The sequence below is a fragment of the Lepidochelys kempii genome, chromosome 8 (genome assembly GCF_965140265.1).
Source record: "Lepidochelys kempii isolate rLepKem1 chromosome 8, rLepKem1.hap2, whole genome shotgun sequence".
Taxonomy (NCBI): Eukaryota; Metazoa; Chordata; order Testudines; family Cheloniidae; genus Lepidochelys; species Lepidochelys kempii.
The window spans coordinates 30,686,884-30,704,760 of NC_133263.1; the positions used below are offsets into that span (position 1 = coordinate 30,686,884).

Below are 17,877 nucleotides of genomic sequence, written 5' to 3' on the forward strand. Positions count from 1 at the left end.
TGGTATGAATTACTCCTTCATTTGTCTTGGGTATACACAAATGGTATGAGCAATAGAGAAGATTGTTTGGAGATTTTCCAGCTGCTTAAATATTCTGACTCATGACTTTAATGGATATTTAAGGCAGTAGACTGGCTTTACAGAATCTTAGAATGACTTTTTCTAAAATACATGTTACCATTTTGCTTCCATTACATTAAAGCAACAGTGCACTAAATGTGTTTTGTTAAAACATATTTAGTGTACAGTTCCTCTAATGGGCTATTATAATAATACTTAGCCTTTACAAAATACCTTATTTTCCAAGATGTACTAATATTGACAAATATTTATAATTCACCTGATAAGTAAGGAAGTGTTACCCCTGTTTTATGACAAGAAAGTTGAGCAATGGGCATAAAGAGCAATTGCTTATACAGTGAACATGGCAGAACAGGATTAGAACAAAGGATTTTTTGGCTCCTAGCTCCCATTTTAATTAACCTGTCCACCCTGCCTCTCTAAACTAGTCTAAATGTAACTTGTTAATCCAATTTCTACTAAAACCTTTGCTTTAGTAGAGTAAAATTTAATACCTTGTTTTGGCTCTTTACCTTTATTGGCATTCTCCCTAGCATTTTAACCGTATGCTAGTAATACTTTCCAAATTGCGTTGTGGCTTTGCATCTTAAGTCTGCTGAATTTTTTTGTCCAGTCTGACACAAACAACAGCCTAGTGTCCATTTACAGTCTGTTTACAGCATTGCAAGACATTTTACATCAATATGCTTATTTCTTCAAGCCAGAAATTGTGCTAAGATACACCCAGATATTAAGGTTTTTATTATTTTTTTTGGAGGGGTGGGGATGCAAAAAGTGGTCTCTTGAATGGCTGCTGCTCTCCAATCTGTCTAGTCACCAGTGCTGTGATATGAAAGACTCCTCTTCCACTGTTTTCAATACACAGCTGTCTTTGTACTGCAACCAATCCTGATTGTGAACATGGCAAACACAAGAATTTCTGCTGTCCTCTCCTTTAAAATACCAAAACCTTTTCCTTATCATTGTCAAAATTTTTGCTTTTGATATTTCTAAAAGTGCTAAAGAAACTTAGGAACAGAAGGGGGGGGGTCTGGTTGCACAGGAGCTTGGTTGTGGGGGCGGTTCTGGGTGTAATGGTAATGGGACTCTGCGGCAGGGTCTCAGTGAAGGTGGTTGGAGCTCAGCAGGTGGGGGGAGGTCAGGGGAGGATACAGCTTGGTAGGGCGTCTGGGTGTGGGGGGCTCAGTGGGGGATCCAGATGCTGGGGGAGGGGGGTTCAGTGGAGTGCGGATCCAGGTGCAGCTGGTTGGGGCTTGGTGAGGTGGCTCATCAGGTGGTACAGGGGAAATGGGGCTCATTGGGGCAGGGTTCTGAGTGTAGGGGAGTGAGGCTCAGCAGAAGGAGCTTGGTGTGGTGGGGGGATCTGGATGCATGGAACTTAGGCATATGGCAGGCGTGGTTCCCTGTACAGGGATCCCTCCCCATACAGCTGAGGAGGTGTGTGTGTGTGTGTGAGAGAGAGAGGAGGAGTGTGTCCCCGGATGATGTACAGGGGAAGAGGAAGTCCTGTCTTCCCCAATCCACCCAGGACTAGCAGCTGAGCCTGGAGCAGGGTAGGAGCCACAGCTGGGTCTTCCCCAGTCCCAGCCCTGAGCATCTGAAACATATTGCTGGAGAGAACCCCATTACCAAACTTGTGACTTCCCTTTGGTCCCCCACCAGAAAGTCATTTTTCTGCAGGGAAGCAAATAAATCTGCAGGGGACATAAATTCTGCATAGGTGCAGTGGCACAGAATTCCTCCAGGAATAATGTATGAGCCCGCTCCCCGGGGAGGGGAAGTGAGGGACTCCAGCCCCAGCTGTTGCTGCTGCAGGCACCATCACCTCCACCACCACCTGTGAGGGGTCCTTCCTGCCTGGCCACCAGACTGCCTCCTGGAGCTGCGGATAAGGAGTTGCTGGAGGCCCAAGGAGGAGAAGAAGAGGACCATCTACCAGTCGGGGAGCACTGAGAGACTTTGCAGATGACCGTGGAGGGGGCCATCATGGACTGAGTAACTTTCGAACTGTACTTTTGTAGTGGGGGTTTTGACTGTGTTTGTGGGGACATGGGGTGTGGTGTGAAGCCTGCCCCCCGGTTCCATCTGTGTGTCCCCCACTGCTCCCCTACCCCCACTGGCTGTTTACCGTCTGCCTCAGCTCCTGCCTCTAGACTCAGCTGCTTGCTTGGCTTGCCACGCCCCGCTTCCACCATTTGGGCCAGGAGCAGCAGCCAGCCCAAACAAGGACCCTTTTGTGGAAGCGCACATGCGTGCATGTGCCTCCCCCCCATTTCGACTGCCCACCCCACAGCTTTGCCCCTTGCTATTTGCCCCTCTCAGCCTTTTGCACCTCCTCTTTGCCTCAGCCCCCCATTACTAGCTTCAGTTTGTTTGCCCCACCCCAGCCTCTGAAGCTAGTCCTTGGCTTCCCTGTCCTACCTCTAGCCTGCTTAGCCTCTCACTCCGTGCACCCATGCCCCCTCCCATGTGCTTGTGCCCCTCCCCATTTTAGTTTGAACCGTCTTCACTGCACCCCTCAATGCTGTTGTATTCTCCCCTCCCCTAGTAAAAAAAAATTAGCCTGATTCCCGCGTGGTAGGGCTATTTCTTTTAAAGAGCAGAAGGTGGTTCTATTAAGGGGGCAGCTTTGGGTGCTGGAGTGAGACTGCAGAGAACGAGACACCCCTGTTAGGAAGACCCTGAAGCCAGGGGAACTGCTCCAGATGAGAAGGGCTGGGAGTAGTCTGTTATGACAGGAGGGACTCCAACCAGACCAGGGGAGTTTAGTCTGTATGCAGCTGAAGAGAAGACTTGTGTTTTGTTTTGAACTTAATAAATTGGACCCTAAGCAGGGCTGTTGTGATTGACTGGAAAAAACCCTGCATGGAGTTTATTTGGGGATCCAAGAAAGGAAACTTGAGATGAAGGACTGCAGGCAGGGCTACCACGAGACCACCAGAGGAGCTGTGATGGGGCACTTGTCCCTAGTTACTTAAACACTTAGCCTACTTCCTGGTAACTTGGGCTCCACGAGCCTGTCAGTTTCAAAACTAAAATTTTGGCAAGTTTACATAGTCCTGCAGTTTGGACTACGGGATACAGACAGCAGTGCTGTAACTCATAGAATATCAGGGTTGGAAGCAACCTCAGGAGGTCATCTAGTCCAACCCCCTGCTCAAAGCAGGACCGATCCCCAACTAAATCATTCCAGCCAGGGACTTTGTCAAGCCTGACCTTGAAAACCATTAAGGAAGGAGATTCCACCACCTTCCTAGGTAATCCATTCCAGCGCTTCACCACCCTCCCAGTGAAAAAGTTTTTCCTAACATCCAACCTAAACCACCCCCATTACTCCTTACTCTGTCATCTGATACCACTGAGAACAGTCTAGATCAGGGTGGGCGAACTGTGGCCTGCGGCCTCAATCCGGCCTGCAGGCTTGCCCCCCATGGTGCTGCAAGCCCCATGCCAGCACCACATCTCTGGGGCTCCAGGGGGCGGAGGGCTCTGTGCATTGCCCTTGCCTCTGGGCCCCACCCCCCACAGCTCCCACTGGCTAGGAACAGGGAACCATGGCCAATGGGAGCTTCAGGGGAGGTACCTGGAGGCATGGCAAGGGCAGTGCACAGAGCCCTGTGCCACCCCCACCGGGGCTGTGCAGGCCGCTTCCTGGAGCAGCGCCACATGGGGCCAGGGCAGGCGTACAGGGAGCCTGCCCTGGCCCCAGTGCGCACCGCTGCGGCCCCAGAGCTGCTTTAGGTAAACGGTGCCAGGCTAGAGCCTGAATCCCTCCTGCCCCCCAACCCTAAGTCCCCCGTCTGCACTTCACACCTCTCCTGCACCCCAACCCCCTTCCCTGAGCCCCCTCAGACACTCCACACCCCTCCTCTGCCCCAATCCCTTGCGCTAAGTCTGTTCCTGCACACCACACCCCAACCGCCTGCTTCAGCCCTGCATACAATTTCCCCACCCAGATGTGGCCCTTAGCAAAGAAAGTTTGCCCACCCTGATCTAGAGCCATCCTTTTTGGAACCCCTCCTTCAGGCAGTTGAAAGTCGCTATCAAATCCCCCCTCATCTTCTCTTCTGCAGACTAAAGGATCCCAGTTCCCTCAGCCTCTCCTCATAAGTCATGTGCTCCAGCCCCCTAATCATTTTTGCTGCCCTCCACTGGACGCTTTCCAGTTTTTCCACATCCTTCTTGTAGTGCGGGGCCCAAAACTGGACACAGTACTCCAGATGAGGCCTCACCAATGTCGAATAGAGGGGATCACGTCCCTTAATCTGCTGGCAATGCTCCTAATTATACAGCCCAAAATGCTGTTCGCCTTCTTGTCAACAAGGGCACACTGCTGACTCATATCCAGCTTCTTGTCCACTGGTGGCATGGATGCTGCAAACATGAACAAGAGTCCCAGTTCACATTCGCATTGCCCTCTTCAAACAGGACTACATTACTATGGAGTAAGAACTTCAGGCCTGCAGCGTCCCACGTGGGGGAATTCTAGTGTGGCACTTTGGTGCAGGCGGCGATCCACACCCATCTAGTGGGAACGATTTGGTGTGTTCAGCACCGCACGGAGCTTAATGAGCGCAGGAGAGGCACTGAAAGGGACAAAAATACGTCTCAGGGTAGGCAACTCGTCCCAGTTGCCGTGAGGTGGGTGCTGTCGTGCACCGCTGCTCGCCCCGGTGCTGCAAGCAGGCGCACGCGAAGGGGTCAGTGCCCCGTACTCCCACAAGCCGCCTGATCCACCTGGGACAGCCGCTTCTGCTGGCGCTGCTTGGAGGGCGGCTGGCCCGCTCGCGTCAGTTATGGGCTTCGCACATGCGCAATGGGAGCTTGCTGTCTTCTGCGCCTGCGTACTGCGATCCAAAGCTCACGCACCTACATGGTGGTGAGCGCACGCATTCGGGGGGAGTAGGGGGTCTGTGGACGCGTGCGCGTTGACGCGCTCAGAGGAATGATGGGCGGGGTGGAGTGTGTTATCGCGAGGTTTGTGGGGAAAGGCTAGAACTGGAGCCGAATTTGAACGCGGCGAGCGGAGCCAGATCTGAAAGCCTCCTTGCGGGCCGGGCTGGGCTGGGCCGAGTAAGCGGGAGAGGCCTGGGGGCTGCCCGGTGTCTTCACTGCCGCCGCTGCTGCTCTCCCCTGAGGGTTGGCGCCGGCGGCTGCCGTTAGCTGTCCCGGACTGGGGGCGGTTTTGGGTTGTCCCCTTCCCCGGGCAGGCGGGGGCCGGAGCTGGGCGCGCGGAGTCCCCCCTTCTCCGGGTGGAGGTCGCTGGCGGTGCCTGGTGGGGGTCGGAGCTGGGTGGGCGAGGTCGGAGCTGACTGTCCTTTCTTTCGTTCTCCACTCTCCCCTCCGCGGCGGCTGGTGTGGGGCAGTGGTTGAGCCTGCCAGACTCCGCAGTAGACTGAGTTTTGTGTGTAGAATCATAGAACAACAGCGGTGGAAGGGAGCTCAGGAGCTCTCATTATGCCTCTTTGTGCTAGATTACTTATAAAATCATAGAATAACAGGGGTGGAAGGGACCTCAGTAAGTCATCTAGTCCAACCCCCTGCTCAAAACAAAACCAGCCCCAACTAAATCATCCCAGCCAGGGCCTTGTCAAGCTGCGCCTTAAAAACCTCTAAGGATGGAGAGTCTACCACCTCCCTAGGTAACGCATTCCAGTGCTTCACCACCCTCCTAGTGAAAAAGTTTTTCCTAATATCCAACCTAGACCTCCCCCACTGCAACTTGAGACCATTGCTCCTTGTTCTGTCATCTGCCACCACTGAGAACAGCCAGTGTAACCAGTGACCAACCTAGAAGAACATTCAGGTTGCAAAGTGGAGCCCTCAGAAGTCAGGGAATGACACGATTCACATGTTAGTTGCAACTGTAATTTAACCCTCTTGTGCATATTTATTTATCAGTGTTATGTGCCCACATAAATTTTGTAAGAGAGACCCTGGTCTTATTTAGCGCATGGAATGGGAGGTGTTCCCTGAATGAGTTCTTTTGGTTGTTTGATGTGTGACCGTATTTACTGCATATTTGCTATTGCTACTATGCCTGCTCAGTGCTAGTGCAAGTAAGACCTTAGGGCAGTGGTCGGCAACCTTTCACAAGCGGTGTGCCGAGTCTTCATTTATTCACTTTAATTTAAGGTTTCACGTGCCAGTAATACATTTTAACATTTTTTAGAAGGTTTCTCTCTGTCTATATATTATATAACTAAACTATTGTCATATATAAAGTAAACAAGGTTTTCAAAATGTTTAAGAAGCTTCGTTTAAAATTAAATTAAAATGCTGATCTTACGCCACTCGCCTGCTCAGCCCGCTGCCAGCCTGGGGTTCGGTTCACCTAGGCTGGCAGCAGGCTGAGCAGGGCCTGCGGCCAGGACCCTGGCTGGCAAAGGACCGGCAGCGAGAACCCCAGCTGGGCAGCGGGCTGAGCGGGGCCAGTGGCTGGGACCCCAGATCGGCAGTGGGCTGAGCAGCTTAGCCCCCTGCCACTCAGTCTGCTGCCGATCTGGGGTTCTGTCGGCCGGCTCCTGCCAGCCAGGGCCTCGCTCAGCCCGTTGCTGGTCTGGGATCTTGGCCCTGCCCACATAGAGTGGGTACCTATTTTCTTCCTGGCTCTAGCCCATTCTTTTCCGCTCTCTGCACTGAGCTGAGGATGGGAGTGCACTGAGCACAGGGCTGGGGGTGAAGGAGTAGGCTGGGGGTTTGGGTGTAAGGTCTGGCCAGGAGCTAGAATGAGGGAGGGAGCTCAGGGTTGTGGCAGGAGGTTTGGGTGTGGAGTGCTTACCTGGGCAGCTCCCGTTTGGTGCCAGGGGTGCAGGTGGGAATGTGTGTGGGAGATGCAGGAGCTCCCGTTTGGTGCTCAGGGTGGGGGTGGGAATGTGGGGGGTGCAGGAGTCAGGGGGCTGGGTATGTGTGGGAGGTGCAGGAGTCAGGGCAGGGGGCTGGGTATGTGTGAGAGGCGTGCAGGGGTCAGGGCAGAGGGCTGGGGGTGTGGGCTAGGGTTGTGAGGGTGGTCCCAGCCCCCTGCCCAGAGTGGCTCACGGCAGGGGGCTGGAGGGGATATGCCCTGATTCCACCCCCGCAGTCCCCAAGGCCCTGTCCCCACCTCTTCCGCTTCTCCCCCTCCTCGCAAGGGCCATCAGCTAATCTGGGGCAGGGAGGGAGAGGAGGAGGGGCAGGAACCCAGCATGCTGGGAGAAGAGGCAGGGGAGGGAGGACCTTGCCTGCCCTGCAGCAGCAGCCGGCAGGGCCAAGCTTCTTCACCCTGACCCTGCGGGAGGGGGGCGGAGAAGAGCGGGCTGGGGCGGGCAGGATTTTTAATGGCACACTGCTGCCTGCCGGGGTCCCGGCCGCTGGCCCCGCTCAGCCTGCTGCCAGCCTGGGTTCGGCAGCAGGCTGAGTGGGGCCGCCGCCTGGGACCTGGCAGGCAGCAGCATGCCATTAAAAATCGGCTCACGTGCCATCTTTGGCACGCGTGCCATCGGTTGCTGACCCCTGCCTTAGGGTCTTAAGTTGGTTACCCAAAAAATAAACACACAATTAGTAACCATCTATGAAAAGTTTGGTTTAAGTGATTGCCTAGCAACATGGACGGTTTCAGAGTAGCAGCCGTGTTAGTCTGTATTCGCAAAAAGAAAAGGGGTACTAATGACACCTTAGAGACTAACCAATTTATCTGAGCATAAGCTTTCGTGAGCTACATGCATCTGATGAAGTGAGCTGTAGCTCACGAAAGCTTATGCTCAAATAAATTGGTTAGTCTCTAAGGTGCCACTAGTCCTCCTTTTCTTTTAGCAACATGGAGGAACTTAGTGGCAAAAGGGAGGGATAGAAGCCAATTCTGTGCACAGCATTCAACTACTTTAACCGTATGATCATCCTTTCTCTTTTAGTCCCATGCTTCATTCCCTATGTCTTCTAGCTGTTGCAAGAAACAAAACAGACAACAGCCAGCTGTGAAGTTGAGGACTTTGCAAAGTTAATAATGTTCTTTTAATGTAATTGTTGTGTACTTTCCTAAGATATTAAAAAAGCAAACCTGAGGGGGGACAGATGCCTTCTTGCGGCATCACACTGATATCCACATTGTTAATTAGCCTCTTTGTGGACCTGCACTAGAGAGGAATGGGACACTTTGACTGTAGTTTTTACAGATGTTTGCTGACAGCAGAGGTGTGGTAAAGACTTGGAAATCTTGAGTTCTATTCCAAACTCTGGAAGGGAGCGTGCACTAGTACACATTTTTCTGTCCATTTCCCCTAAGCTTGACCACCTCTGCCCCATCCTAGTCCTATCTCTTTCACACTACTGGCTTCTTGTCCTAGTCTCAGCTCCTTAGCCTTCTGTTCCCAGTTCCAGTCTCCTTGCTTAAAAGTCCTAGGTTCACCTCTCCATATTCCCTGTCTCATTCTTCTTCTCCAGCCATTCCCAGTTCACTCCTCTGCTTCCTAATGTTTCTTGCCTGCCCGCAGCCCTTGTCCCCACTAGCTTCCAGTCTCCCTTTCCAGGCTGCTCGTCTTATCTGTGTTCTTGCATGCCCCAGCTCCTTGTCCCAGTCTCTTTACCCAGCCAGTCGTAGTTCACTCCCTGCACCCTGGCTCATTGTCAGGTCTGTATCCCCTTTTCTCTTCCTCATCCTCTGCATCTATTCTCAGTTCTCTCCACGCACCAGCTCCCTGTGTTGCATCACCTTCCTTCCCTGGCTCCCAGACCTAGTTTACTATCAGCTCCTTGTCTAACCTACTCCTGCCCTGCAACCCCATACGCTTGAATCAAATGGCTTTCTCCTCCACACTGCCTGGGTGGGAGCGGTCATAGAGAGCATAGGAGAAACAGACTCTGCTGTCAGCTCTGGTGCCCAGCCAAGAGCAGCTATTGAGTAAAAATCGCTGGGCTGGAGAGAGCACAATCAGTCAGTCTGTGGGCATGCCGTCTATGCAGTTTTGTCATTTGCTGGAGCTATGAGGGAATGGAGTATGCTCAGTGGGTTTGGTGTATTTGCCATCCCGTCATGTGTAGATACTCTTGTGGGGATGGTGCATGCTCATGGAGGATGCAGTCTTCAGAAATCTTAGCTGTTAAATTCTAGCAAATGTCCATTGAGCATGTGTGAACTGCAGTTTTTTTCAAAGGCTTCCAACTTGATGAAATTTGGCTGGATTTTCATGGCAAAAGGTGCATCCCTAATACATCGGTCACCCCCTTCCTAATTTCAAGTCCCTATTCCAAAGCATGGTGAGAGAACTTTCCAAAGAAAAGATCCAAAGACATTTTTTTAACATGGGAGAAAAATTTGTTTTCATTAGCATTGTTCTCAGAAATGCTTGAATTATTTTGACTGAAGTGTTGAAAAGAAGAAAAAAACAGCCTGAGGTAGATACATGAAGTGGAAAACTTCAGCCTAAAGAGTTTAAAGTTTGTAAAGTTTAAAAGCAATTGAAAACAGGATCTTATTGTGGGGAGTGTTAAGCAAATATAGTAATAGATGGTGCTACCAGCTCTGTGTAGAATATCCCCTTCCTTAGCCTTGCGTGCTCTTCCTCCCCTCCCCCCGTGCAAATGTAGACTGGTGCAGGTGTTTCTCCATGTGGTTGACCCTTGCTTTGAGAGAGGTTAGTTATTGGGTAACTTCTGCAGTGGTTCTCAACCATGGATATGTGTACCCCTGGGGATATGCAGAGGTCTTCCAGGAAAGGGGTTCTCAACCTTTTTCTTTCTGAGGCCTCCCCAGAATGCTATAAAAACTCCTTGGTCCACCTGTGCCTATAAAAGCCAGGGCTGTCATTAGGGGTTAGCAAGTAGGGCAATTGCCTGGGGCCCCACGAAGCTAAGTTACTCAGGCTTCGGCTTCAGCCCCAGGTGACGGGGCTTGGGGCCCCGGGCTTCAGCTTTCTGCCCTGGGCCCCAGTGAGTCTAATGCCTGCCTTGCTTAAAATCCTACTCGCAGCCCCGCAGGGGGCCCCAGACCTCTGTCTGAGAACTGCTGTTCTAGGGGGTACATCAACTCATCTAGATATTTGCCTGGTTTTACAACAGGCTACATAAATAGCACTAGCAACGTCAGTACAAACTAAAATTTCATACAGACAGTGACTTGTTTATACTGCTCTGTATACTACTATATGCTGAAATGTCAGTACAATATTTCTATTCCAGTTGATTTATTTTCTAATTACACGGTACAAACGAGACAGTAAGCACTCTTTCCGTAATAGTGTGCTGTGACATCTTTGTATTTTGTCTAATTTTGTAAGCAAGTAGTTTTTAAGGGAGGTGAAACTTGGGGTATGCAAGACAAATCCTATTCCTGAAAGGAGTACAGTAGTTTTGAAAGGTTCAGAGCCATTGTTCTAAAGCAGCAATGTCCAATGACTTTCTGTAGGGTTTTTGGCTTCCAAATCAATAAGGCATTTTTGAAAATTTTACTGGCCTTGAGAGGCTGGCAAATGATTGACGACAGCAGATTTTGTGGGAGGTAAAGCCATCCTGTGTGACTCTTCTGGAGGGAGTTTTGCCTCTTGTCAAATTGAAGGAACTGGCTGGAATATCTGGAGAGCATTGCTTATATTGTGAGTAGAGGGGATATGCAACAATTAGAAGGAAGTTCGGCTTTGCACTCTGTGCTGTTGTTGCTGTTGCCAAGAATGAAAAAAATAAGTATGTGGATCCTATCAGTCTTGCATTAACATTTTAAGATTTAGGTGTAAGAATCTTTCATTGTGTTTTCAAAGAAGCGTTACTTCAGGTAAGTAAGTTTACCAAACTTTGTGTAGCTTCTAAGAGCCTGGGAATGGGCTTGGGCTGCAGATTTCTTTCCACAGAGCTTGAAAAAGCCAGTGAAGCATTGGGGAGGTGAAGAGGTGGTGGGAGAGACCACAATGTGATGTTATACAGAAACAAAGTTTTTTTTGTTTAAAAATGAGTTCAGCCCTTGTGGTTGTGAAAACAGATGCACTGCTCTCCTCCAGAAACTGCAGATAGAACTTCTGCAACTCAGCTGCTGCTCAGAGCTCTGCCAAGTAGCTGCTAAATTAAATTAATAAGAACCTGGTTGCTTTTGTTGCTCTGAACCTTGGGCTTGTATTTATTAGCTAACTATAAAAGTGTTTTAACATGACCTCGAGTAGTTTAGTTAACCTGAGGGGTTAAATATGAGTTAGTTTAGACAGTGATTTTTATGTGTAACATTTTGTCAGCAGATCAGGGGTAAAAGCTCCTGGAACCATCGATGCTAGCTTAAGTGATAAACATGCAGGTCACTGCCCGTGCTGTTCTAACCCCCCAAGTAGCAGCAAAATGTCACAGTTCTCCCTCTTCCCAGCAGTGGATGTTATGGCAACTGAGCTTTTCATGACAATGTTGCCCCTGAAATATTTTACAATCTTTTCTTCCCACCCTCTTAATTTTCTTTGAGGTCTACTAGGTTTTGTTCGCTGGTCATCCTTTGAGATCCTCAGAGGTAGGGAGTTAAAGAAGGGGAAGTGTATAGTAGTCAGGTTGAAATTTGCAGATTGTTTGTGTTGGGAGTAGAGCAGAGCAAGGATGTAGCTTCTTGTTTTTTACTGACTGGTGCTAGTTACAGAGAATCTGTCCCTTGGCAGCCTAGTGTGGTTTTGCTGTTTCTGTACTAGCTGACAGCTGCCTCAAATGGGATTTGAATGGGATTTGCATTTCCATAGGGTCTCAGTCTGATTTGCATTCTCAAAAGGCAGCAACAGACCTGAAAGAAGTGCGGAGAATAGTCTGATATGCCCAGCTTCAGCTATGGGCAGAAACTTTGTTCGTATAAATTAAAGTTGTACATTGAGGATAAAATCTGAATAGTTTAATGGACTCGTAAAGGTGAGTTAGAAATGTTTTCTCAGAGATTTCTAAAAAACCAGACTTTTTGATTAAAGCAGGGTAAGAATGCATTTCTGGGGTAATTTCAAATTGACTTTGTATTGTCTTTGTTTCCTTTATAAATCCACACTACAAGCTGTTAGTCATAGTTCATTTACTAACATTGAACAAGGAAGTAGGAAAAATGATCCTGTGCATGAGTATAAATCTGGTCTGCTATTATTGGCACAATATCAAGGCTGTTTAATATCACTAGAGACCACCTATATTCCTAGTTAGTCCTAGTAGCCTCCTTTTATGAGCCATGAAGAATCTAGAGTTTTAACTACTAGGGTGATATGATCTTAAAAATCTTACATTTTAGAGTTCTTCTTGTCTGTGGCCAGATGTAGAGGTTATAAATGCCAAATTTGGTGACAAACACACGTTAAGATGATATGCTGATCATAAAGGAAAAGATAAGGAGTCCTAGATTCTGTTTCCAAATCTGCTCAAACTCGCTGTGGTGATCTAATTTCTCTGCCTCAATTTTTGTGCTGTAAAATGGTATTTATTTCAGAGGGGGATCTGTGGCTTAAGTAGGTACTTGTATGAAGAAAATAAGAAAATAATAAAATGGAAAGGCAGCTAATTTCAACCTAATACAAGGAAACCATTTTTTTAATACAAAACTTGTAGAACTTGCTGCCACCAGATTGAGACCAGCATCTTGGTAGAATGCAAAAGAAGAACAATGTGTTTATCAACAGCAATGCCATCAGTTAAATTAGGTGTTTAAAAATAATTGTTTAGAGCAGTGGTTCTGAACCAGGGGTATATGTACCCCGGAGTATGCAGAGGTCCTCTCGGGGGTAAATCAACTCATATAGATATTTGTCTAGTTTTACAACAAGCTGCATAAAAAGCACTAGTGAAGTCAGTACAAACTAAAATTTCATACAATGACTGACTTATTCTGCTCTACATACGATAACACTGAAATGTAAATACAATATTTTTATACCGTTGAATTATTTTATAATTGTATGGTAAAAATGAGACAGTAAGCAATTTTTCCATAATAATGTGCTGTGACACTTGTGTTTTTATGTCTGATTTTTGTAAGCAAGTAGTTTTTTAAATGAGTTGATGGTATGCAAGACAAAACAGACTCCTGAAAGGGATACAGTAGTCTAGAAAGGTTGAGAGGCACTGGTTTAGAGGAACAAAAATCTCAGCCGAGTCTGGTTTATGGTCTGAGTACTGACATAGGGGTTAGGAAGAAACTTGGGTTATGGATAGGTTATTCCATAACAGTGAACTAAAATTTTTTCACACTGCCTATACAAAGCATTTGGTACTGACCACTCTAAAGGACAGGATACTGGACTAGATGAACCCAGTGATCTGTGTTTGCAATTGCTGTATTTCCAGGTGTTTGTGGAAAGGGCATGACAGTGGCTGGTGTGTACTTCAGGAAGGTGGTGAGGGTTTGCTTGGGACATAGATTTTGATATGGTTGGTTTTTTTTGGTGTAGTGGTGAGGAGCAGCTGTAAGTCTCAGTTAGAATTTTAATGTTTTATTACAAAAGGGACTGAAGGCCAGGATACTTGTTTTTTATGATACAAGATGTATAAAAACAAATGGCTTTTCATTTGTAAACTTGAGTCAACTGTTAGTAGTTAATTCTTGTTATGTCAACTTGTGATGCTCTTCCAAATGATTATGCTGTACTTAACCTGTTAACCATTTAGCCATATGTTTCTCTTATCAGGCTAGCCTATGTTTTCAAAAGCAATTAAGAATAAGCCTCAGACTCAGTAGATAAGCAGACTAAATACATTAACCCTTTTAGAAATAATTCCAATTTGTTCTCATTCACTGTACTCCAACTGTTCATATCACTCCACCATATAACTCAGTAGCTGATAACACATATGCACGTAAATAACTTCAACAGAAACAGTGGGACTATTTGCATGCATGTATTGGCAGAATTAAGGTTTAGGATTAAGTTTTTGTCTCAGATTGTTAGTTTAATGTTCAAGACTGACAAGTCTGTAGTTTTAAGTGGGATCATGCAACAGTATAAAAAATTGACAGTCTTGAATAACTACGCTGAAACATTTAGTTACAAAATTAACTGTGCCCAAAAGGTATTAATTTGGACAGTTTCTTCAAGAATGAAACGTTAGTGGTGGTCTCTCTATTATAAACATACTGGGCTAGAACCAACAACAAATATATGAGAGCTGAAGTATATATAGTCTGAACTATTTTATGTTACATCTCCTGTATGTTGAACTTAAGTTTTGACTCTCCCATGATGTACTAAATTCATAATCAGATCTCAGCTTGGAATTTCCCAAGCTTTTCTAGTTCTCTACCTGGAGAACACAATGTTTTCTTTTTGGTAGTAGAGAGGTATGAATAAGAACCTCCATAGGGTAAATAAATGCCATATGATTTGAATAAATATGAATAGAATGCCAAAATAGTAAATAAGCTAAAAATGAGTGTGTGGAAGAGCAAAGGTATACTGAAATATCTGCGACACATATCTTCATATGTAGTTGTACTCTTCTCTTGGAGGGACTCCAGATTGCTGTGAAGGAACCAACCGCTAGATCCCATGTGCTTTAAGCTTCTAGGGTCTGAACAGAGTCCAGGCACAGACATTATTTTGGAGTCCCTGGCCATACTTTCAGGACGCAGGTCTTCTGTCTAGCACCCATTTTTGATAGTTAAGACCCCAAGATCTAACTGCCTAGTCCCTGGTAGTAGTGCTGACCCTCCCCTCCCTGATATCTTAAACACACACTTTCAGAACTCTAGGCATGTGGGCATTCTGAGTCCACAAATAAACTCTTTGAGGACAAGTGATAGGTGTAACACAACTTATACACAGACTTCGCACAGGATTCCTAGCCATTTTTGGCCTTTACTTAAGAGCACGAGAACTATGGCAGTCTATACAAAAATAAACTCTACACGCATTTCCCTGCCTCAGTTTCCTCCTCATTCTAAGCTTTCTTTGGGCTAGGGTCAGTTTTCTAACGTTGTCCAGGGTCTTTCTGCAGTACATTACTTGTCTTCCTAACCGTGGAGCCTCTCCTCTGCTTCCTCCTCAGCTAGCTTGCTTTGACCTTTATTGATTCTGAAGCTAAATTCAGTCCCCTGTTTTTAATAATTAAAAAAAAAAAAAACAACCAGAAAAAACAAGCCAAATCTCTTCTTTCCCAGAACTCCCTATGGTTCTGAGTCTTCTCCGGCAATGTTTCCAGCAGGGATGGGTTCCTGGGCCGATGTCATTGATACAAATGTTCAATAACCTGGAAGAAAAAAATAATCACAGATAGATAGTTTCCAGGTGACACAGAAATTAGGGGTGTGGTAAATTGTGCTGTATCGGAGACCAGTCTCCTTTGCTGTTAGGATCTCTTGGTAAGCTTGGTGCAAGCCAACAATATGCTAAATGCTTAATATAGCTAAATAAAAATGTTCACATCCAAGAATAAAGACGATAAGCCATAATCACAGAATGGGGGGACTATCCTGGGAAGCTGTGACTGCAAAAGATTTGCAGGTTATGATCAGCTGAATGTGAGCTCCCAGTACAATGCTGTGGCAAAAAGGGCTAATGTGATCCTTGAATGTATAAAGAGGGGAATCGCAAATTAGGAGTGGGGAGATGATTTTACCTTTGTATTTGGCACTGGTGATACCACTGCTAGAATAAAGTATCCAATTCTGGCATCCACAGTTCAAGGAGGATGTTGATAAATTGGACAGGGAGAAGAGCCATGCGAATAATGAACTAATTGGAAAACATGCCTTTAAATATAGTGACACTCAGAGAACTCAATCCATTTAGCTTAACAAAGAGAAAGTTAAAGGGGTGACTTGATCAATCTGTAAATACCTAGGTGGGGGGCTGGTATTTATAATGACATCCCCAGTCTAGCAGACAAGGTATAGAAGAGGAAGCTTGAGAAATTCAAACTGGAAATAGGCATAAAATTTTAATTAATCAACAGTAGGAGCAACTTACCCAAGGTTCTGGTGTACTCTCCATCTCTGGTAATTTTTTAAAATAAAGATTGGACCTTTTTCTAAAAAATTCTCTGTTACAAACAGGAATTATTTCAGGGAAGTTCTTGGGCCTGTATTATAACAGAGATTATACTAGATGGTCATGGTGGTTGGTCCCTTCTAATCTTGGAATCTATGAAAACCCACCTAGTGGTTTTATTTATTTATTCTCCCCCTCCCCCCCGACCTCACCCCCCTAAAGGCTAGCATCAGCACTTGGGGTCTTTGTTCTGCATTTGAATATCATCTCAACTCCAGACACCAGCACCATATTGAGGGGTTGGGGAAAACTTGTTCTCCCAATTTCTCTAGTAATATCTTCAATCCCTGTGTGTGTCTAATTCAGAAGTTGCTTGACTCTCTGGTATATGGAAAGTGGAAGAGGGCCAAGACTATAACAGGGTTCAAAAAAGAACTAATTAATTCATGGAGGATAGGGCCATCAGTGGTTATTAGACACGATGGGCAGGGATGGTGTCCCTAGCCTCTGTTTGCCAGAAGCTAGGAATGGGTGATAGGATGGATCACTTGATGATTACCTGTTCTGCTTATTCCCTTTGGGGACCTGGCATTGGCCACTGTCAGAAGACAGGATACTGGGCTAAATGGACTTTTGGTCTGCCTCTCTCAAGAAAACTTCTGCCTATAGTATCTGATCTGCTAAATGCAGAAATTTTTGGTTGAAGTTCTATGGCCTGTATTAGGCAGGTCAGGTGACATTATCATAATGGTCCCTTCTGGCCTTAAAATATGATTGTGGGATTTAATATTCCAGTATCATCTAAAGTTAGAACAGTTCGATCCCAGGCTGAGTTTATGTGACTGAGTTAATATTAATTTATAGAAATTGTAATTGAGAGATAATTATGGAACCTTATTGTGCCATTTTAGTTAGCTTTCAGAGGTGAAACACTTTTAACATAAAATGCCCTGAAACTAGCAGTTAATCTGGCAGCAGTGCCATCCTCAATACTGTTTCTTGCTCTTTCTGTTATGACTTTGGTTTCTACACTAAATGGATGGTATGCACAGTAGGCAACATTGTAGGTAGACTAAATGTGAAATTCGGCATGATATACAGTATCTCATTAACAGCATTTCTTGGCTCTTAGTTTGTATGCCTTTCTCTTCTATCTTACAAAACAAAGCCACTGAATAATAGACATAAGCATTAACCCAGATACTCTTCTCTGGCCTTCACAGACAGTATTTGCTTTGAGTTATGAGGTGTTCAAACCAATCTACTTGTGAAAAAAATTAAATGAACTCAAAGATTGAGTTTCTTTAGTTGGTCTTAAACAAATTACAGTATGGATGTATGAAACAGAATATTAGAAATGGTTCACACTTCAATGCTTAACTAATAACTATAATATTCAAAATGTAAACTTGCCACTTGGCACATGTTTGTCATTAACGTCAGAAAAATTAAATGTAATAAAAGCATGACAAAATTTGATGCTAGAAAACTGATTTAAGGACTCATGGAATAGAAACTGAATATATTTAGAGTAATTTTTTTTAGTTAGAAATTTTTTTTGTAGCTAAGTCAATCAAACTTCTTATGTAGATAAAAGTTCAACACCCCCAAAGGTTAGGGGGGTTGTGTTTCTACCATACCTGTACAAGATGAAACATGGGTATAACTAGGGCTGTCAAACAATTATAAAAAGAATTATGATTAATCATGAGATTAAAATAATTGCAAGATTAAAAATAGAATATCATTTATGTACATATTTTTGGATGCTTTTCAAATATATTCATTTCAGTGACAACACAGAATACAAAGTGTACAGTGCTCGCTTTATTATGTAAATATGTGCACTGTAAAAAATAGTATTTTTCAATTCACCTCATACGAGTACTGTAGTGGAATCTCTTTA

General features: G+C 45.8%; 1 protein-coding gene across 5 annotated transcripts in view; it reads left to right on the forward strand.

Annotated features, from left to right (window-relative positions):
• Nucleotides 1–5,061: 5,061 nt before the first annotated feature.
• Nucleotides 5,062–17,877, forward strand: part of SPDL1 (spindle apparatus coiled-coil protein 1) — a 48,547-nt gene continuing 35,731 nt past the window's right edge. The window contains exon 1 of one of the 5 annotated variants that reach the window (XM_073355956.1): nucleotides 5,062–5,154. Coding sequence is in view for 2 of the 5 variants with exons in the window: in XM_073355955.1 (XP_073212056.1) it covers nucleotides 5,919–5,934 (16 nt within the window). In the remaining 3 variants the exon portion in view is untranslated. Of the gene's footprint in view, nucleotides 5,155–5,706; nucleotides 5,724–5,825; nucleotides 5,935–11,605; nucleotides 11,920–17,877 lie in introns of those variants that run through there. The other 4 variants (XM_073355959.1, XM_073355955.1, XM_073355960.1 and 1 more) reach the window with 4 other exon arrangements.